This window comes from Camelus bactrianus, chromosome 9 (assembly GCF_048773025.1).
Source record: "Camelus bactrianus isolate YW-2024 breed Bactrian camel chromosome 9, ASM4877302v1, whole genome shotgun sequence".
NCBI classification, from domain to species: Eukaryota; Metazoa; Chordata; class Mammalia; order Artiodactyla; family Camelidae; genus Camelus; species Camelus bactrianus.
In genome coordinates, this window is record NC_133547.1 from 14,936,870 (window position 1) to 14,958,131 (window position 21,262).

Here is a 21,262-nt window from a genome sequence, read left to right on the forward strand (position 1 = left end):
CACAAGTTGCTTCTAATTCTGAAAGATGGCTTCTCACCGACCTGTTCAGGCTGATGGGCTACCCTGGCTTGGGATGAGTATGGGGCACAGAGAAATGAGCTGTTACCTGCCCCCAGCACCATACAAACAGGAAGACCACCTCTCCAAACATTGACAGACTTTATTGTGGGGGGTTCCCACCTGGGATTCCCACCCTCTTAAATAAAAAAGTGCATAGAAAAGAAGGGATTTAGAAACCTTTGTACAATATCTACATCCTGGACCCCCAGGACAGGAAGGGGGCGATTGCTGGGTGGGCTGGAAGGATGGAGGCAGGGCCCTTGCCACCTGCATGCCCACATCCACCCTGAACATGAGAGTGGGGGTGAGATGCTCTGGGAGGGACGAGGGAGCCCCCAGGCTAGGGGCAAGATGGCAGCAGGGGGCGTGGCAGGTAGCCACGACTTCAGTTAAGGAACCGACGGCAGCGCTTGGCGCCACAGTTGCAGGGCAGCTTGTTGCTGGCATCCTCAATGGGGAACTTGTAGTCATAGGTGAGCTCCTCACCACGCAGGATGCGGCGCAGGGCGAAGATGACGATGTGCTTCTGGCCCTCCACGTGGATGACTCGAGAGAAGCAGTTGGGCTCACAGGAGTGGTTGATGAAGCGGGCGGCATTGCCATGCATGGTGGCATCCACCACGTCAAAGTCATCCATGCGGAACATGTAGCATCCAATGCCCTACAGGGACAGGGTGGGACAGTCAGGGGCTCTGTTCCCATGGACCACCCTGTTTCACCCGCCTTATTCCCATGGCCTCACAGAGCTTACCTTCCCATCATAGAACTTCTCCCGCTTGTCAGTCAGCACAGAGCGAATGACAATACCAGAGTACTCAATGACCATCTCGCCAGCGTCAATGTTGCGCTTACAGAACAGTCCCCTCCCATGGATGGCAGATCTGCAGGGTAGGACGGGCAAGGGGGAGCTCAGGGGGCAGGGGGACAGAATCAAGGCAGCCCACGCTAGGGCACCTGTCCATCCACCCAAGGGGCATCCTCCCCCCAACCCCACTAACCTGTAGACACCCACAGCCTCTTTGGATGTCTTCTTGAGGTGGCGAAAGCGCATGGCCATGGGCAGCTCCAGACTCGTGGCGCGTCTGGTGGGGGATGGCAGTGTCACACCAGGAATGAACTCTCTCTTGCCCTGGTCACCCTCTTTAGGACCCTTCCAGACCACCCTCAGCACCCTGATCTGCCCTCCATACCTGGTTGACCTGAGCTGCACCTCATCCTCTTCCTCATCACAGGTGGCTCCCTCAGGGAGCACCCGGTGCTGGGAGGCCAGGAAATTGAACATGTCAAAGGTGCACTTCCTGCAGGTGGGAGGGAGGAAAGGAGGGAGGTTCACGGCCATTCTTTCAAGAAAATGCTACCCCTATCTATTCTTTGGCCTGAGTCCACTGCTGGTAGGGTAGGAGGAATACTGCTACTATTGAAGACAGCAAAATGGGCAGATGAGGTTCATTCTGCTGATGCGAACTCCAGAAATACTTTCTGGAGTAGTCCAGTGTCTTCTCCTCAGACTTCAGTTTCCAATCCGTACAGACTTAATTCCCATCCTTGAGAACTCCTACAGGGCTACCCCAACCCAGGCACCACACCCCAGACCTCTTACCGGAGATAGACCTCAGCGCGGGCAGCCCCATGGGGATTCAGGGGTGGCTCCTCCTGGCCCTCTCCCTGCTGGTGGTAGCGGAACTTATAGTGCTGACAGCGCTGGGCTCCAGGCAGTTGCTCTGCCAGGAAGATGACAGCATCGTGGTGGATGCCCAGGAGCCTTGCCCCACTCATTCCTAATAAGAGTCAAAGGTGAGGACACACAAGTCATGCTGGAGGCCCATCTTGTCATCCAGGAGTCGTCCCAGCCCCCAGCATCCCTGTGGACGCCCTCAGGTACCACTAAAGGAGAGATGTCTGAGCCGGGCATGTCCTCGGGCCTCTTGCACCTTCTCAATCAGAGTTCTCCACGCCCCTGGGGAGAGGGCAGGGCCAGAGCAGTCAGGATGGTGTTCTATGGGAACCTTCCCTCCCTGTCACTGCTACTCCCAACTCACCCTCCAAGCTCTCTGCCTCCACGCTGAACCCATCCTCACTGCTGATCTCGAAACGGAGATGTGGGCCAGCTCGTTTAGGAGCCTGGTTCTCTTTGTCTTCTGGGGACGGAGGCTCTTCTTCAGAGCTTGAAGCCTCACCTGGTCCCAAGGAGCAGGTCAGAGTTGGTGAGGATCACCCCTCCTGGACACAAAAGTCCCTGGTTCCCCCTCTGCCTTCCCTTCCTCCCTGTGCTTATACGCACAGACAGTGGGTCTGATGGCCCTCCTCCTACAATATTTGCCCAGTGAACCCTACAGAAGGGACATTATTTTTTCTAAAGGGCTTGCAGTCCCTTTTCTGCAGGACACACTTAATGGCTTACCCAAACGCAATCACCATAAATGTCCATCTACCCCTCTTTCTTCTCTATGTCACACAAAACATAAAATACTGGAGAATTATTATATTTTGCACGTGCATTTTTTTGAGTGCAGTACATTTCTGTAGACATTACCAACATATTATTATAAAGACCTATACTCAGAGAATCAAGTGTATGTACACAATGAGGGATTTCTCAAGGGCTAAAAATTTTAAAGCTAGAACTGACATGACTAGCTGACATAGTTGATGTAGCTATGAGAGAAGGTGGCAGTGGTGGCGGGGTCAAGGACAACTCTGAAGTGTGGACCCTGAACAACTGGAAGTATGAAACTGCCACTGACTGAGATGGTGAGGGTGAGGGAAGAATGAGCTTGGGGTGAAGGTCGAGAACTCAGTTTGGGACACGTTGAGTCTGAGATTCCCCTTAGAAAGCCTCCCGTTTCAACTTGCTGGTGGAGATGGCGAGCAGGCAGCAGGATATAGCAGCCTGGCTAGTGATCTGGGGGCTCTCAGAACTGAGATGGGATTTAGAGCTAAGAAGCCAGACAGGAGCACCTGGGAGTGAGTGAAGACAGAGAAGTCAAGGCCAGGGCCCTGGAACACACCACAGGTTGCGGCAAAGAGGAGGCATAACCAGAAATGAGGAGGGAGGTGGGCTTTATGGAGGGAGGGATCAGTGCACCAAATGCTGCTGCTGGCTCAAGTAGGATGTGGACTGAGGGCTGACCACTATACCTGAGTTGAGGGGGGCAAGGGGCAAATATTTGAGTGGAGCACACTTTAGGAGAGGCAAGACTCATGTGGCCATACTTTATCCCCACATCACTTGTCTGGGCCAACCTGTCCATGTGCCTTCACGGCCCTAAGCAAGAGTCTAAACCTCTTACTGTGGGACCCACATCATCTCCAGATCTCACACTGCCCCGAGGTCCACCTCTGACTTCTACCTTTCCCCATCCTCACTTCCATTCTGTTCCTCGAACACAACAGGACAGACTAGGGAGGCCTCGCCCAGGCACACTCACTGTCTTCTTTCTCACAGTGCTCACTCTTAAGTGAGAGTGCACTTGCTAATGCACGTGTCTGTTTTCTCTAGCAAAATGTAGCCTAGTCCCTAAGGGCAGGGACCTGCCTGTCCTGATCATTGCCATATCCTCATGCCATCTCTGACCCCTGTAAGCAGCCTTTCAGTTAAACAGCCTCAGTCTATTTCATTCCACTTCCATACTCAGCAGCTGAGCTCTCCATAATGAGAAAATCTACACATCTAGACAGGACTGAGGTCACAAGAAATCCCAAGCTTCAGACTACGCAATTACCAGCTTACTTGGCTGTAGCCCACCCCCTCTCCCACTTCCCTCCATGACCAACAGAGAACTGCCCTTCCAGTTTCACTGAGTCTATCAGCCAAAACTGCTCCAAGTGCTCCCAACCTGCATACTGATGTCTCATACCTCTCCAAGTAGAGGCATAACTCGGAGATACTGCAAGTTCTGTTCCAGAGCACCACAATAAAGTGAATATTGCAATAAAGCGAGTTACACAAATCTTTTGGCTTCCCAGTGCATAAAAAAGTTATATTCACACTACACCATAGTCCATTAAGTGTGCAACAGCATTGTCTTAAAAAACAACATATATACCTTAATTAAAAAAATATTTAATTGCTAAAAAATGCTAACCATCATGTGAGACTTCAGTGAGTTGTAATCTTTTTTTTTGCAATAGTAACATCAAAAATCACAGATCACTATAACAAATAATGAAAAACTCTGAAATATCATGAAAATTACCAAAGCATGATTCAGAGACATGAAGTGAGCAAATATTGCTAAAAAATGACAGATAAGACTTGCTCAATGCAGGGTTCCCACAAACCTTCAATTTGTGAAAAATGAGATAAAGCGAGTTATGTCCGTACACCTTCCTCACCTCCTTTCCTCCATCTCAGGAGTCTCCTATTCAAACCTGACCGCCATGCCTCCTCCCATCTCCTTTTCCATCCATGAGTCCCCTTTGCCCTCATCCTTGACTTTGCTTTCTCAGCCCTCACACCAAACCTCTCTAAGCTTCTGCCCCACCTCCTCCCCCCGACTCTTAGCTGAGCTTTTTGGCAAGGTACCTGGGTGTTGTTCTGGCTTCATCAACCACTGTCTTCAGTTCTGAACTCTTAACACATCCTCCCCACCCTGTGCCTCCTGCCTGGACAGTACACCACTCCTAGACCCCACGTGCCTGGTGTCCTCTGTGGCAGCTAGAATCACTGACTACTCGCTTCCCTGAGCCTCTGGGACACTACTCTCCTCTATCTCCTTCCTACTGTTCCTATCCCTCCTCTGGGTCCTAAGTGGGCTCCATCCTCACTGGATGATCCCCAGAACTTCATCTTTGGCTTTACTAGGTACCTAACCCTCTGACCCTGGTACACTAGCCTCTGAAGCCCCTTCCTGGACTCTTGGGCACACTGGACAGGCACTTTCAGAGGACCTCTCACATCAAGCTGAAACTTCATCTTTGTGTCTGTTTCTGCCACAAGCCATAAGCTCCCAAGGGTGTCTCTAACTCTAGCACCCGGTCTCAGGCTCATACCCAGCATGCAACAACCAGTGGATGTTTTTTTTTTAAAATGGATCAATTCTGTATGTCAGTTACTCAACTGAGGCAAGCACAGGGAAGGAGGCAGTTGAGAGGGAAAGGCTGGTCCCTACCTGAGTAGTGGTGCCACTGGGACTCAAGCAGCAGGTCGGGAGGACCATCGGGGGCCCGGGGAGGACCAATTTCTGGGAGTGGCAGCAGAGGGGACCGGTCCTGGAGGGGCCTGTGAAGAGAGACCTGTCAGAAGGAGGAGGGGACAGAGGTCTTGGAGCCTTCAGGGAAAGGATGCTGGCCACTCACCGTGGGCTTTCCCCCACAGCGGGCTCCCCAGGATCATCCAGGTCGAGAACTCCACGCACAGTGGGCGTTTTCATCCTCACTCGGCTAGACCTGGCGGTGGGGGGAACCGTGAGAAGGCTCAGTTGCTTTCTCCTGCCCACCTCTCTCCCGCTCTGCAGCCTAGGCACACTTACTTACCCAATGCCACAAAGCCCTGGACCCTGGGGGTGGTCCTCCAAGGAATCTCCATCTTCCTCCAGCCGGGGAGTCTTGCTTGGGGGAGGCGCTGGTGGGGAACGGCCAGAGAAGGTGGACACCCTTTTGACGCGGATGGCCTGCCGGGGTGGGCTGGGGGGCCCACTGCTCAACACCAGCGTCAATGGAGGTGGGGGTGGGGGCGGGGCAGGACGGACCACCCCTACCACTGGCAACACCCCCAGCAGGGGTCCTGGGGGCAGAGTCCAGGATGCAGGGGCGGTGGGGGGGATGGCAGGGGGCAGAGGTGGTTGCTTCACTGGGGGTGAGACAGGTTCACCCTCCCCAGCCATCTTCACAAACACTTGCCCCAGCTTGTTGACAAGGATGATCTTGGATGTCGCGGGTTTAGGGGGCTCAGGGGCAGGGCCCAGGCTCAATACCCGGACCCCTGGAGCCCCAGGGAGCCAGGCAAACGTCCGGGTGGGGTCAGCTGGGCTAGGGGGCAGGCCCTGAGGGGGCTGGCTGCCATTGGCCAGGGGAGGTGCTGGGGGGAGTGGCTCCTCTCTGGGCCCAGCACCCCCCTCCCCAGGCCCCCCTAGGTTCTTCAACACAAAATCCACAATTTCTGATGGCAAGTCCTCAGGAGGTCGGGCTCTGTCCCCTGCAGCCCCAATGACCCCAGCCCGGCCGGCTCCTGGCCCTGAAGGAGGAGTTCCCTGGCCCCGAGGCTGCTGGACTGCCTCAGCCTCGCTGTCTGTGCCGTCATCCACTCCATCCAGCTGTTCAATGCGGGGGGCTCCAGGGAGGGCTCCAGGAGCCAGCGCAGGGCCGGACACCACAGTCACAGGGAAGTGGACATAGCGGGGGGTGGGGCTGGCCTCCTCCTCTGAGCTGTCTCCTGGGCCCCCGTGGCTGCTCCCCACTGCCCCTGCGGCCACAATCTCTTCCTGGAAGGGCTCAGTCCCCAGCAGGCTGGCCGCAAAGTCCAGGTCAGCAGCACTCAGTCCTGACACCACCTCCATGTCCTCAAAGTCTGGGCCCAGGTCTTCAGGGGGTGGAGGAGGAGATGGGGCCCGGCCAGGGGGAGCCAGCTCCCCTGAGGTAGGTGTGAGCGCTCTAACAACTGAGGTAGGAGGGGGCACCCTGAGCTGAGGAGAGGTTCTGAGAGGGGGAGAGGCCCGCCGTGATGGTGGCAGCCTAGGGGCCAGGGGGCTGGGACGACGGGAGCGTCTGGGGGGAGCTGGGAAGTCCAGGTCTCCCACTGTAGGGATGTGGTGGGTCAGAGAAGATGGACTTCCTGTGGGGGGAAGGGTCAGTGTCAGCCTCCTCATTCAGAGGAGCTCCTGCCTCACCCGGCCCCACCCTTCTCCCGGACACTCCCAGGTACACACCAGGGGAGGGCAGGGGTCCAAAGGAGACACCCCCCAAGGGCCTCCGGGATGGTGAGTAGTTGGGCACTTTGATTCGAGCCCCCGAAAAGGAGCGAGGGGCTGGAGGAGGGGCGCTGCTTGGATCCGGCCGAAGTGTGGGGTCCAGGCTCTGAACGGGTGAGTGGTGCTCAGGAGCTCTAGGGATAAGGGCATCTGTATCTGGTGGGGGGTCCACATGATCTGGGGGCTCTAGAGAGGCAAGAGAACGACATCACTGGTGGCAGGGGCTCTTTGTGAAAGCCTCTCTTCACATTCCCTCCCTTCTTTTGAGCCAACTGTGCCTTCTCCTCCTGGCTCCTGACCTGGGCACAAGATGCATGGGTTCCCAGTCATTATCCAGATCTCAGACCCCTCTAAGGCTTCTGCAAAACATCCACACTGGGGTTGGAGTTCCTTTGTGATCCCTCTTCACCCATCCTTTGCCATCTCCCCATTTCCTAGCTGCCTACTGCTCTCTGATTCAGGCCCCACGCAGGGCACTGCCCTCTCTCCAGCACGGCAGGTCCTACCACTCTCTTTCCTGCTCCACACATCCCTGCCATATCAAACGCACCCACCCCATCTTGGCGCTTGCAGCTCCCCATTACCTGGCTCCACCCAATCTGTGCAAGCTGATCTCTGCCGCCTCCTCCCAATACTCCCTTGTTTCCAGCCAGGATGCTGTATCCTACTCTCCTCTCTACTCCATGTCATGCTCCAACCCAGAACAAACACCTTACCTGCGAGCACATAATCCAAATCTCTTCCTCCTCCCACTCAGCCCACAACTACCACTCCCTTTACCTATCTCCAAGCCCGTTCTTTGCTCTGCGCCCTCCGGCCCTCAGCTACATCCCTCAGTGATAGCATGGATGTGAGGGTGCCAGTTTGGGAATTCAGTAGATCTAGGCTGGAATCCTAGCTCTACCACTGTCATTGTGGAGTGACTGCCCTTTTAAGCTGCAAAGCCAAGCTTATACCTTCCTCAAAGGGCTGTGGGGAGCATTACACAAGCAGGTAGCCCCAGGTCAGGTGGCCATAAACACTCCCTCCATTTGTCCAGAAGTTGCCACCCTCAACAAGCAGGTAGCATGGTATTCTCCCCTCATCTCCTCTCACTTCTACTGAAATCCTGAGCACACCCCCAGCACACTGTGCGTAGACATTAAGTTATCTTAAGTTACTGCCGTTACAACAAATGGAAGAACGTCAGGCATCCTAGAGTTGCTTTAGGGGACACGAGAGTAAGAGTTGGTAAGAAACCATCTGGGGAGAACAGCCTTCAGGGAAGTAAACAAGGGAGTTCCAAGGCTGTACCTGAGGAAGGGGCGGGGCTGTGCACAATGGTCTGGTTCTCCTCTGCTGCCTCCAAGTGAACCGGCTCTTCCCTTGGCCCCCATGGCCGATATTCCAGAATTCGGCACCGATACCAGCAGCGCCGCCGAGCATCTACCGTGCTCCAGTACAGACGGGAGCACCTGTGGGGTGGACAAGTGTGACAAGAAAGTCAGGACAACTTTAGAAACAAGATCCAGTCCTGGAGGCCCCCAACCCCACCTAGGCCCCCTGGACAGCTCACTGGTAGCCAACGGGGAAGAGGCGTCCCTCGCAGTCAGAGAGATCAGACAGAGTGCCCAAGGAGTCGATTCGGATGGAGCCTACGGTGCAGAGAAGAGGTCAGGAGGGTGGGCCCAGGCAGGGTGAGGAAGATCAGGGTAGAGAGCAAGTTGCTTACCAATAAGCACATTGATGGCATCAGGTTCAAGTCCCGTCAAGAACTTTCGCTTGAAGTTGATGCCCTCAAAGTCCACATAGACTCGGCGGAGAACATCAAAACCATCAGGGGTCACGATCTCCTGGGAGGTGGGTGGCAAATGTGGCTGCTGGATTTGTGAGGGGTGAGGGGGAAGCGAGGGAAGGCTCTGGAGGCAGACACTGCAAAGTCAGGGGCTTGGCTAAAGGACTGGGGAAGGGGCTAAGGGAACAAGGAGGAGACACTGAGGCAGCTGGCACCAGGTCGGAGGGGCTGCAGGGGTTCCTGAGTGGAGGAGGGAGTAAGAGCAGTGAGGAGCTCCTCCCCCAAGGTGCGGGCCCACCTTGCCATCCAGCAGGTCTGTGTGCTTCTGGCAGAAAACTTTCTTGTCATCCTGGAAGATGCAGTAGCTGGCCCGGGCACACATAAAGTGGAAGTTGCTGAGGCAGGAGGAAAGGCAGCAGCCCACCGTGGCTCCAGGCTTCAGGCAGAGCTCACAGCGCTGCAGGTGGAAGGGGCTACTAAGGGGGGAAGCCAGTGACTGGGGCCAGGGTCTGACACTCAGCACCATTGTCCTTGAGACTCTGCTTGGGCCCATTTAGCGCAGCACCTCAAACAGCAAAGGCACTCACCAAACATAAGCCCTCCCCTAGCTGCATCCAGAGCCAAGCGCACATCAAAACTGTCTCAGAGCTTTTAAACAGAGTTGCAGTAGGAATCAAAATAACAAGAGCTAAGGCTGACCGGCGCTTACCATCTTCCTCACCTCTTCTAATGTGGAATCTGTACTATTTCATCTGATCTTCAACCTGCCCCCTGTGTAGGTATCCCCACTGTCCTACTTCCTGATGGTGAGCTAGAGGCATTCTACAGTAGCCGCTCAGGTCCCACACTGGTTGAGGGGGGATTCTAACCCAGGCAACACCTCACCTCACAGGGATACAGTAAGAGCTAAATGCTATATGATATAGAAAACATCTAGCAGAGATTTAATCGACAGGAAGTCATCTAACTTTTAGTCTCGCAGGCTTTAGGCCCATATTATGTCCGGGAGCACAAACAGGAAAAGAATGGCTGCCACTGCAGCACTAGGATCTTGGGACAAATAAAAAGGGTACTTGGGACCAGCAGTGAAAGGACAAGCCGTGGTAGAGAGTCTTGTGACTGTCTCCACTGGAAGAGGGGCCCCATCTAGGGCCCTGAGGGCTGCCCACCTCTCCACGCCCGTGCCCTCACCATTTGCCTTCCTCGAGCCACAGCAGCGTGTACGTTCTTGAGGGAGCCATCATTTTCTTCAAACACTTCGGCTGACCAAATGGCACAGTTGACGTGTGTCCACTCGTTCTGCCCGATGTACAGGAGCCGCCCTGCCTCCTGGGGGCAGAGGAGGAGTGACCTGAGGGGAGGCTCCACAGACCAGACCCCACAACCTGGGGCTTCATGTAGTAGCCCTCACCTTAGAATCTGCATCCCCATATTTGAGGCAGAGTGCACACTGACGGGGGTCGTCCAGGTGTGAGAAAGCAGCTGAATCCTTGCCCTGGAAGGCTGGAAGGGGTGTGGGAAGGGAAGTCCAAGAATGAGGATGTGGGGCCCGGCCACCAACTCAGGGTCTCTGGCTTCCAGCCCCCACTTCCCAGTACCTGTTGAGGGGTCCCCTGGAGGCTGCCCTGATTCCGGGGTCTCTGGTTCCTGCTGCCTCCACTGAGCATAGACATGGTCCAGGGATGGGGGCAACACGGCATTGGGAAGGACTCCGCTGTGGACAGGCAGGGTCAGCATCTGACATGTTTAACAGGGGTGGCTGGACTGGGGCCCACCCACAACATCAGCCAAGACATGCCATGACACCCTTGGTCCTCTCTCCATGTAGAATTTCTCTTAAGTCTCCCAAGCAATCTAGGCCCTCTTATGCTACCTTTGGCACATGAAATATTGTTCCCCATGCATGGAATACTCTTCCTCCACACCTCAGCTTGGATATCATCTCTTCTGGGAAGGTGAGGCCCTGGGCTCCTAGGCAGGGCTCCCATAGCTCCCTGGGCTTTCCCATCACCGCCCTGACCTTCTGGGTCATCAGTGCCTGCCCAATACCCGCCAAACATGGCTCGCTCACTGCTGTCTCTAACACTGCCTAGCACAAAGTAGAAACAAAGTGAGAACTAACTACACAATCTGAGGCCTGCTCGTCTAGAAACACTGGGCATACTCATTCTGGTTCCACCACTCTCTAGACCCTAACTCTGCTCCTTGTCTATTCTCAGCCCAGCTTAACCCTGATGCCCTTGCCTTTGCCCTCACTCCCTGGTTCCCCTCCTGCTACCCAGCCTTGCTCACTTGGGCAGCCGGGTACTCCGTCGCCAGTACTTGGGGTCATGGGCGTCGAACCAGCCGAACGCAGACTCTAGCAGCTGGGGAGTGGGTTAACAGGATGAGAATTGGCTTCCCCAGAAAAGCTGGTGGGGGCAGGGTCTGAAGGACCCACTCCTCCCCACTATCACTCAAGCCACCCTTCAGGCATCCTCCAAAGAATTCACCTTCAGTAGGAGCCCCTTTGTCTGGCCTCCAGCCCGGCGCTCCGCGGTCTCTCCCTCTTCTGAGTGCCTTATCAGGATGCCCACCACATCCTCCATGAAGCTGTGCTGTAAGGGGGTTTGTCAGGACACGAGCCCCCACCCCAGCCCCAGCCCTCTCCTCCTGGAACCCACCTGTTCCTCTCAGTGTCCCACTCACCACGGACTTGTAGTGGCCCTCCTCGAAGCGCTGGCTCACAGCATGCAGATCACAGGGCCCTGGGTGCAGCTGCTTTCCATCCTGCCCACACTGCAAAGAGGGGAAGTCAGTAGGGCTGGTGCTGGGCTTAGCCCCACCTCGTCCTGCCACCCGAGCCCCCAGACCTGGGTGCACAGCAGCAGTGGGCCTGCCACCTTGGAGCTCAGCAGGCCCTGGAGCACCTGGCGCAGGCCTCCCTGCAGGGCCCCACTCAGGGCCTCTCGCCAGCGGGGGTGTGTGGCCCCAGCACATGGTCCACAGGTGTACAGCACCGAGTCTGGCAGCCCCGAAAGGATCTCATAGTCTTCATCTAGAACAGCCAGAGTGGGAAAGGAAAAGCCGTTTAAGAGGATGTGAGAGCTCTCAGCAGTCCCCAGCTCACCAAGAATATTTAGCCCTGTCCTCTGAGGGCCTATGGTGGAGGGTAGGCAGGGATCCCCACAGGGCTGAGGCTACAGCCCATGTACTCTGCCCACTTACCTGAGAGCCCCTCGCACTTGGCGTGCACCCAGTGGTCACACTGTGCACACTGCATCATTTTGCTCTCATAGTCGTTGTCTTCATAGCAGCGTGTGCAGATCGGGCAGTAGTTTCCTGGAGCAAGAGCAAAGATGAGGCAAGTCAGAGGGGCTGGGGCCACCACTGTCCCTCAGAGTCCCTGTCCAGAGGCCAGCCATTCCTTGACTGCTGCATGGGCTGCCTCTGTCATGTCCCATCTTGGGTCCCTACAATTCCCAAAAAGCTGGCTGAGAATAAGGCTTCTTCTTCTAACTCTGTAGCCCCAACACCCCACAAAGAAAAGTTCTGATAAACATGCTGCCTGAGTAAATGAGGAAGCCCAGGTTTTCAAAGAGCTCAGTGGAGACGTGAGGTTCCAGGAGATATCTCAGGGGCCCCCAAAAGGGTGGGGTCCAGGCCCTCCACTCCCACTGCCCTGAGAGGGGCTGTGTCCCTCCTTTGTGTACTAGATGGGCTTCTGCGAAAGAGTACTCTGAGTGAAAAGATAGTCCCATAGCTAGAAGAGGGTATAATGCCACTAGAAAAGAGTATCTGTTCTAACTGCCTCTCTAGGAACCTGGCCCAATCCCCAGGTGGCCCCCAGGGCTCCAGTCCCCTGCCAGGTCCCCACCTTTCTCATAGAGCTGGGTGCACCTGGGGCAGAGGCTGTAATCTCCCGACCACTCGACGTCCCAGTTCTTGCCTGGAGTTGCTCCACAGCTCTTACAGCGCACGCAGGCTGAGCAGATCTGGGGGGTCAGGGTGATGTTAGGGGGAGAGCCAAACACCAGGCTGGAGCAGTGGGAAAGGAGGATGGGCAAAGAAGAGTGGACAGTGGGCAGGAGACAGGTGAGGAAGGATGGGTAAGAGGAGAAAAGGTGTGCAGCAAAGGTGAAGAGGAGGAAGAGAGAGAAAAAGCAGCAGGGCAGGAGAGAAATGAAGTGGGGAGACTCGCAGAGGGAGATGGGAAGGACTTTAGGCTAGAGCAGAGGGTTCTCAGCCCAGGGGAATCCATGAGCCCCCAAAACCATCACATACAAATTCTGCACATAAACCTAATTTAGGAGAAATTCTTGAAGAGAATATGTGATGATTATCAAACTCTCCAAAAGACCTCTAACCTTTCCCTCCTCCTGAGAACCCTGGCCCAGAGCAAGTCTAGTGGTGGTGGCGGCATTAATTAGAACTCCAAAGCAAGGGGTGTGGGCTTCATCTCTCACCCAGTGGCGCCGTTTGCGTGTGGCCCGGGTTGGGTAGCTGGGCCCCAGGCAGGCTGGGTGGTAAGCATGGCGGCAGCGCTCACACTCCAGGAGGTGCTGTTGGATGTTTGAGAAGGACAGCAATGGCAGAACCTACCAGCGTAGGGATACCACTTCTCCTCTATGCCTCCACCCACATCCATTGCCCTTGGGCCCAAACCTTGGATCCCCGGCCTTTGCGCCCACAAACATGGCAGAACTTGCAGCGGCGACAGCACCAGGTGTCATGATGTTGGGGCAGGGGCCGCTCGGCCTCCTCCAGGCAGAATGGGTGGAAAGGGTCACAGCAGACTTGGCAGAACACCAGCTGAGGGTGGGGAGAGTGAACGATGGGCACGGCGTGAGGCCAGGAGGCCGAGGAATGAGACCCTGTTGAGAGGGCCCAAGAAATCAGGCAGTAAGGGCCCACGAAGACATGGGGGCTGTGAAAAAAGGCAGGGATCCAACCTCATGTAGGCCTTTGCTGGCACACAGCAAGCACACCATCGGTGGCCCCCCTGGCACGGAGGTAAGTACACTCAGGCCGCCCATCAGCCACACGTTCTCCAGGTCACAATCCTCCTGAGGGAAGAGAGGACATGGAATCAGAGAGCAGCCAGGAACACACACCAGGTGCAACTTTAAAGCTCTGGCTTCTCAGACATAATCAACATAGCCACAGTCCCTGCCACATGCCCCTTCAATGCCATACCTTAAAATCCACACGAACCCGGTGCACGCCATCAGGGGACTTTTGTTTTCCAGTCCAGCCATTGGGAAAAGAAGCAAAGGGACCAGGGGCCAAAGCATCCTAGGGAGGGACAGTCATGCTCAGAGGGCTGCCAGCCCAATCCTACACCAATTTCTCTCCTTATTGCCCTCTTCTTGAATCTACCTGACCCCACCTTTTGCCCAGATCCTACTTTGCTTTCCAGAAAGACAGGCCTGGCTTCACCCCACAGGGCCTGTCCTCTGGCGTGGACACACCATGGCACTCAGGTGAGCCTGTCACTCTGACTTGCCAGAAAGCTCCTCAGGGCGAGAGCCATGCCTTCCACAAGGGCTATGCTGACCTTGTCCAGGCGCCTCCGAGCCTTGAGCTGCAACACAGGCTGCAAGGTAGGTTTGCGGGGCCGGCTCTGCTCCTCAGGTTCCAGCACTGGCAGCTCTAGGAAGGACATGTGGGCGGTGAGGTTCCTGCTCTTCTCTGCCCCATTCCCTCTCCCCTACAACCCTCAAATGTAACCTGGATGCCCAGGGTTTTCTTTAATTAGCCAAGGCCCACTAGGATGATCTAGGCCTTATTCAATAAGCTCCTGAAAACCTCTGCACCTGTTCTCCCTGTCCACTAAGACCACCCCCTTTTCTGTACTCAGCTAATTTCTGAGACTGATAGAACCCTCACCCTAGCACAAAAAAGACACAGAATTAATGACAGAGGAAGCAATAAGAAATTCGCACCATTCTCTCGCGGGGTCCGACGCCGAGGAGCAGGAGGACCCCCGGGCTCTGAGTCATCCGAGTCCTCGAAGATATCATAGGAGGGTCGCTGTTTGACGCAGCGCCGGGCTGACTTGCGCTGCAGTAGGAGGGAGTCCTGCTCCTCGGGCCCTTGGGGGGCCACCACCTCCTCCCGGGGCCCCCCAGCTCCCGCCCCCCGGCGTGGGCCTGGAGGACCAGGGGAGGCCTCAGGAGATTCATCGGAATCCCAGGGCAACAGCGTCTTCACTATCGTCCGGCCTGTGGGAACAGGGGACTTAGTAGGATCTGAGCTCAGCCAGGGACATGGGACACTTGGATGGAGGAAAGCCAGAAAAAAGTGGGGCAGAAGAGAACAAGTACAGGAAAGATACAAAAAGCACACGATGGAAAAGAAAACAAAGATGGTGGGCTGCAAAGATAAGGGGAGGAAAGCAAAGAAAACATGGTTTCCTCCATACCATGAATCTCAGTAAGACCATGTAAGAAACACTTCTCAAACCTTGTTACCTTTTTTGGCCAGCCGTTCCATCTTCCGAGCCTCTATCTTGTCGCACTTCCGGTATCTGGGGAGGGGAGCAGCACGTCACCAGGGTAGGGGACTGGTGGTCTGAGGGAAGAGAGGAAGCTCTCCACAAGGATGCCAATCCCACTGCTCTGGTGGGGCAGGAGGCCTGGGTGACTGACAACCACGGGTGGGAATGGAGGCTGCACCCCAGCTACTCACACACAGCACTGCTTCTTGGTGTTGGGGCCCCCAAACTTGGGCTTGTCCAGGCAGTTGACACAGGACCCACAGTCCTGCACACGCAGGCAGCCCCGACAGTGTCCACACCGTGCCATCCGCATCTTCTTGCCATGATGGGAGGGCAGTGAGCGCCGGGGTGCATGGGCCAGGGTCCCTCCAGACCCTGCAGGCTCTGAGTCTCCCCCAGGCCCTGCTGACTCCACCTTTCCCCGCCGGGACCGAGATGGGACACTCTCAGTCTCAGATGCTGATGACGTATCTAGTGCAGTGGAGAGGTGGGGATGGAGCCACAAAGCCATCAGGTGTTCCATTTCAATTCCCTGACCTCCCCGAGATCCCATTAAACTGGCCCTCTGGCCCCCACTTTTCCACAGTGCTCAGGTTCCAAGTGCTCCCAAGTCCACTCTGAGACCTAGCACTCCAACCCACTTGCCACCTAGCCCCAACACCCAACTCAGCTCTCCTAGGATCTTGGTGCCTTCGCTTGCCCCCAAACTTGACACAGCTGTCAAATCTCCCCACAATACATCCGCCCCTACCCTCCGTGGCGAGGTCCTGCCGATCTCGAAGAGGGAGAGCACTGAGGCGGGGGACGTCTTCGGGCACCATGGCCCGGGCCTGACCCAGGGCCACAGCAGCATGACGGCAGACATGTTTGATGCGGGGGCCTTGCACAGGGGACTCAGGGCCCTGGGGGAGAAGAAACCAGGAATACATGTGGAGAGCTGTCCCTAGTGCTCCTATAACCAGCCTTCTTCGGAGGGGGCTTCCTCCCTCTTCATACCGATGGCCTCTCTCTCTTAGTTTCCATCGATTCATCTTCGGACTTGACAGAACCTCTATCTGGGATCTGCTTGACAGTCCCCACGGCCTCCTCCATCTGCCCTCCAGGGCTCGGCTGGAGGGGGAATAAACAATGTCAGAGGCTAAAAAGTGAGGAAAAATGGGGCTAAGAGACTAGCACTGGGAATGGATGGGTCCAGGAAAGAAACACAGGCAGCCAGGGGACAGGGGAAGGACTGGTCCTGGGGGGTCCCTGCAGTGCTGGAGGGTGTCTAGGAAAGGTTAAGGGGCTGCAGAGAATCGAGGCTGGCTGACCAGGTGCAGGGGTCTGGACAAAGCACCATGCTCACCGGCATCAGAGACGCCACCTTTTGCTGCTGCTGCTGCTGGTCAATCTTGATTAGCTGCACTTTGGCTCTCTTGAGGAGGCTGAACATCTTCTCCTCCACACCAGACAGTGGTAAGGAACCAAGGCCTGGGATCCGGGCCTTTTCTGGTGGCGGAGGCTGCTGTGGTGGCGGCGGCTGCAGCTGTAACTGTGGTTGCAGCTGTGGCTGCTGTGGTGGCTGTGCCTGGGGCAGCAGTGGAGTTGGCAAGGCCTGCAGGGGTTGCTGCAGCTGAGCCTGAGGCTGCTGCCCACTGCTTGGAGCTGGAGGCCCAGGAGGGGGCACCTCGGCCTTAACAGGAGTGGCGACCACAGGGACAAATCGAGGCAAGCTGAGGTGGTTCGTGCGGCCCACTGCCCGTGGCTCAGGTTCAGCTGGAGAGTCATCGGCAGGAGGAGGCTCTGGCTCAGGGGCTTCAGGGGCCCCAAGAGGAGGAGTAGTAAGCACCGATTCGTAGATCTTCAGGTGGGCTTCACTTGGGGTAAACTGAGGGGCTCGAAGGAGCAGGGGCCTCCGGGACGGAGTGACAGGGGTAGGAAGTGGGGGTGGGGCTGGTGGAGGGGCAGGAGGAGGAGGGGGCAGTTCCCGGGTCAGGGAGGTCCAGCGAAATGTAGGTTCCCTTAGGATGGACCGTCTCTTCTCAGGGAGTGGGAGTGGGACTGGGGTAGGTGGAGGAGTTGGGGCACGCGGCGGAGAGGGGGCTGGTGCTGGTTCCTGGGGGGTGAGTGGGGAGGTGGCAACGGGAGGCCGTAGAGTGGGTGAGACCTCTACCTTTGGGGGTTTGGGTGGGTCTTCATCCATAAATCGCCGGGGTGTCTTGATGACACGGGAAGAGCGGGCACTCACCACAGGCATAATAAACTGCCGGATGTTCTTCAGAAAGGTGGTACTTTTGGGGGCCATAGTGGGGCTGTCTTCCAGAGGGCCTCCTGTGGTGGTGCTGGGGACTGCAGTGGGAGGAGAGGTGCCCTCTGGCCCTGCCCGAGCAGCTTCCCGCTCTGCTCGCTGGCTGGGAGTCAGGGGAGGCCGGCCCCTCTTCCTGGAGCATGTAGCTGGGGCAACAGGAGGAGGGGATTCTTCCTGCTCCTCTGGGGCAGGAGGCAGTGGAGGGGATGGTGGGGGTGGAGGAGACACTGGGGGTGGTGGAGGGCAAAGTGGGACCGGGGGAGATGTTGAGGGAGGTGGGAGGGATGGAGGAGGTGGAGGGGCTGGAGGAGTCAGGGGTGGTGATGGCAGCTTTGCCTCTTCCTTTTCCTCAGCTAGCACCATCTCTTCCTTGGCTACAGTGCTCTCTTCCTTCTCTTCCTCCTCTTCCTTGTCTTTCTCTTCTTTCTCCTCCTCTCCCTCATCCTCTAGCTTCTGTTCCTTCTTCCAGCAGGGGTCCTCTCCCTGTCCAGATCCAACCTTTCCTTGGGGGACATCCTGCCAGCTTTCCTCATGTTGATCTTGACCCTGACCTGATTCAAGTCCCAAGGACAATTGTCCCATCTTCATTTTTTTGGCCTTTGAAACAAACTTGATCACGAGGGGGAGCCCACCTCGGCCTCGGCCCCTGCCTCCACGGCCTCCTCGCCCAGACTGTCCTCCACGCTTGAAGGTCCCAGGTCCTGGGCCGGGCCCCTCCTTGCACTTCCAGCTGCCAGTTCGGTGTTTTACTGGAACAACAGGAGGTGGGGGCTCAGGTTTGGGGATTGTCACAGCTGCTTCTGCCACCACTATGGCTTGTTGCTTCTTCCTGCAAGGGCCTGCTGGCCGTCCTGGGGGCCGTCCCCGAGACCGACGGGGGGTGGAGGACTCACATGCCCGGCTCCGGGGGGCTGGGGGTGCCTGGGCCCGCCGGAGAAGTTCAGTCAGTGCCTGCACCATCCGTTCTGTGCCCTCCTCACCCCGTTTCCGGGCAGGAGTCTTTGGGGGGGTAGGAGCCACATCTGCTAGGCGAGGAGGTGGAAGGGGGGTCGTCTTATGCTTGCGGCCCCGACCTCGGGGGGCTCGACCTAAAAGGAGAATAGGTGTGGGGAGATGGGTCAAGCTAGCCCTGCAGACTGAGGAAGACTCGAGGAAGGCAGGGACTAAGTCTTACTTGTCTGTTTCACCCACAGCCCAGCCTAACTTGGGTTTTGAACACAGAACACACTTGATAACTGATGCAGACTCGAGTTGAGCAGGGAAGAGCTGACATGAAGAACAAGAATAACATTCCTGTAAAGCTATAGAGGTAGAGTTTCCCCATCACTCACCTCGCTGGGATCGGAGCGCAGAGCGCAGGGAACTGGGGGCCACATCTTCATCTGAATGAAAACCCTGAAACTCCTGATTTAGGGGACCAGGGGTGGAGGGGAGAAACAGCAGTCAGTGCCAAAGCCCTAGTTTTACCTGAGACTCAGGTACTGAGGAATATCCCCAGCTTCCCCCTTAACATATCCCTATTTTAAAAGACTGGATGGTGAGGGGAACAGAAAACATGGTCTCTTCCTGGGGGTGGAGGCAGAGACTATTTTGAACCTCCATCCCCAGTTCCAGACCACACCAGCACAGCCATAAGTGGTTCACTGGCCCAAAGGGAACAAAACAGGGTCTTCTCAGACCAGGCAGTAGGCACTACCCTCAGATTTCCTCATACACCAACTCAGGAAAAAAGTGGGACCTCCATCTACATCCTCTCAGGCTGTAGTTTCTTTCTGAAAGAAGGTGGGAACTGGGGCACCCAAACGGGGTGTCTGTGTATGTATCAAATGATTTATCATATTATGATCTACCCTGAGCCTTCAGGTGGCTACAAACTGTCCTAAGTAATCCAACCCACACTTTCCTGCCTCTTCAGAAAAGCTGGTGCGGATAAATCCTGAATTGAACTCAGACCTGCTAGAGTACCCAGACAGCCTTTACTCCATTTCTCTTCAACCTGTGCCCCGAAGAGGAAGCCCTCCATCATTCTATCATCTCTCCACTTTGAGTCAGAGAAGGAATTGGGGCACTGGCGAAACCAGGGATGTGTTGCGGAGGTTATGAGGCCAAGCGGGGCAGCCTACAGGTAAGAGCCCAGAGAGCCCTAGGCTGGGTCCACTAAAGCCAGGCTGCTGCTGTCAACAACCCTTGGTTGGGCATGAGGTCCCCACAGCCTCCTCACCCAGACCTCTCCTGCACTAGCTTTGCCAACCACCAAGGATGAATCCAGGACACCTCAGCAGGACCTGCCTCGGGCCCAAGTGCCCAGCTTCAGCCCGGGCTTCTCTATCCACTTTTCAGAGGCCCCTTCCACCGACAGCTCCGTGCAACCTAACTCCTCCCATGCCTATTTCCAGAGGCCTTTCCCTCCTCAGGGGCCCTGAGGACCCGCTTCCCCACGCCACCCCTCAGGGCCACCCAAACCCCTGGAAGCCCCCGGCCTCCGCCCCGCCCGGCGCTGGGGACGCCTCCGACTGCCTCACCTCATCGTCGGACTCCCCGTCACTGCTCTCTTCCTCCAGTAGGCAGCCCCGGCTCGGGCCCCAGCCCCGGCCGCGGCCGCGGCCCCGGCCCCGCTGAAGACGCGGGCCAGCCCACAGGCGGCGGAGCCGGCGCAGGCCCCGGCGGAGCCCCAGCAAACGGAGCAGGGCCGTGTCCTCCCCGGGCTCGGCTCCACCCGGCCCCGCCGCGCCGCCGCCGCGCCGCAAAGCTACCCGCACTCTCTCGGCCCCGCTGCCCCGTCCGCCGCGGCCCCCACCCCCGCCGGAGCCCCGCGGCCGGCCCGGGAAGCGGCCCCGCGCGGAGCCAGGCCCGGGGCAACTGCCGCCGCCCGCCGCCGCCGCCATCTTGGCACCGTGAGAGGGGCCGGGGAGGCGGGGGGAGGGGCGGCCCGTGCGCAGGGCAGGGGGGAGGGGAGCAGAGGAGGGGCGGGGCGGCTGCAGCTCACGACAACAAGCAGCGCCGCAATGGGGTCGGCGGGAGCCGAGGGCTGGGTCGGCCACGCGCGGGGCACCACGGGAGTGGAAGTCCGAGGCCGGCCGGCCGTCACCCTGAGACCGCACCTGAAGAGCACAGACCCCGCGTCGCGGCAGGAGAGGGTGAGGCGCAGGGGCCTTCGGGGAATGTAGTCCGAGCGCTTCGCTCCTTCCTCTGGGAGCTAGGGCCGCGAGAGCAGGGACTATGGAGTCCTGACCGGACCCAGAAAGCCATCTCTCGGGCCGCCGGGAAGTGTAGTTCTCGCCCCAGACTCCTCCCATTGCTCTTGTCGAGGCTAGCGGCCCGCTTGAACTACCACTACCAGAGTGCAGTGGGCTTCGGGCCCTGGGAACCCCCAGAGACACTGGGAAATGAAGTTCGCAACTGCAGGAGGCGTGTGCTGGGGAAGGGGCGGCGGCAAAGGGCTAGTCTCAGTTCGGGGCTCGACCCGACAGGCGTTCCGTACAGCGTGGAGGGAAGCTGCCAGAGAGGCCGCGCGCGGGCCTTTCGACCCTTGTGCTCAAGGAGAGGCGCCGGGTGGCCGAAAGCAGGGCGGAGCAAGCATTCCTCTCGAGCCCCAGGACGGGGATCCAGACTCCGACTCCGCGTTCCGTTGCTTGCTGTGGAAGGGACGAGTAACTTGGGTTCTGACAGCTTCCCCCTACAGGACTTGCTGCTACGTCGGCCTAGACGCCAAGCCCTCGCGGCCCGCTGCCTCCGGGGGAGGACAGGGAGCTCTG

At 57.2% G+C, this 21,262-nt stretch overlaps 1 protein-coding gene across 2 annotated transcripts; it reads right to left on the minus strand.

Moving 5' to 3' along the window:
• Nucleotides 1–142: 142 nt before the first annotated feature.
• KMT2B (lysine methyltransferase 2B) lies at nucleotides 143–21,158 on the minus strand. Of its 2 annotated transcripts, XM_074371067.1 has the most exons (38): nucleotides 20,030–21,158; nucleotides 18,839–18,911; nucleotides 18,401–18,595; nucleotides 16,566–18,256; nucleotides 16,217–16,330; nucleotides 15,972–16,122; nucleotides 15,412–15,691; nucleotides 15,195–15,250; nucleotides 14,667–14,945; nucleotides 14,279–14,373; nucleotides 13,918–14,016; nucleotides 13,674–13,787; nucleotides 13,387–13,533; nucleotides 13,188–13,283; nucleotides 12,599–12,716; nucleotides 11,950–12,063; nucleotides 11,595–11,779; nucleotides 11,431–11,520; nucleotides 11,235–11,339; nucleotides 11,035–11,108; nucleotides 10,341–10,456; nucleotides 10,154–10,245; nucleotides 9,934–10,071; nucleotides 9,041–9,199; nucleotides 8,680–8,800; nucleotides 8,524–8,602; nucleotides 8,262–8,422; nucleotides 6,927–7,154; nucleotides 5,536–6,832; nucleotides 5,359–5,448; nucleotides 5,172–5,281; nucleotides 2,100–2,237; nucleotides 1,943–2,017; nucleotides 1,661–1,838; nucleotides 1,251–1,358; nucleotides 1,059–1,142; nucleotides 812–941; nucleotides 143–721 (listed from the first exon to the last, which is right to left on the minus strand). In XM_074371067.1, the coding sequence occupies exons 1-38, from the start codon at nucleotides 20,801–20,803 to the stop codon at nucleotides 446–448; spliced, it is 8,430 nt and encodes a 2,809-aa protein (XP_074227168.1). In that variant the 5' UTR covers nucleotides 20,804–21,158; the 3' UTR covers nucleotides 143–445. The 2 variants fall into 2 exon arrangements, with proteins under 2 accessions (XP_074227168.1, XP_074227167.1); XM_074371066.1 differs by having other exon boundaries at nucleotides 16,566–18,595.
• Between the last annotated feature and the right edge of the window lie 104 nt (nucleotides 21,159–21,262).

Coding starts and splice junctions, on each gene's coding strand:
- KMT2B (XM_074371066.1), bottom strand. CDS start 20,803: ATGGGAGGAGTCTGGGGCGAGAACTACACTTCCCGGCGGCCCGAGAGA. Junction 18,912..20,029: donor ACGGGGAGTCCGACGATGAG/GTGAGGCAGTCG, acceptor CCCCTAAATCAG/GAGTTTCAGGGTTTTCATTC. Junction 11,340..11,430: donor AGGGCCACTACAAGTCCGTG/GTGAGTGGGACA, acceptor ACCCCCTTACAG/CACAGCTTCATGGAGGATGT.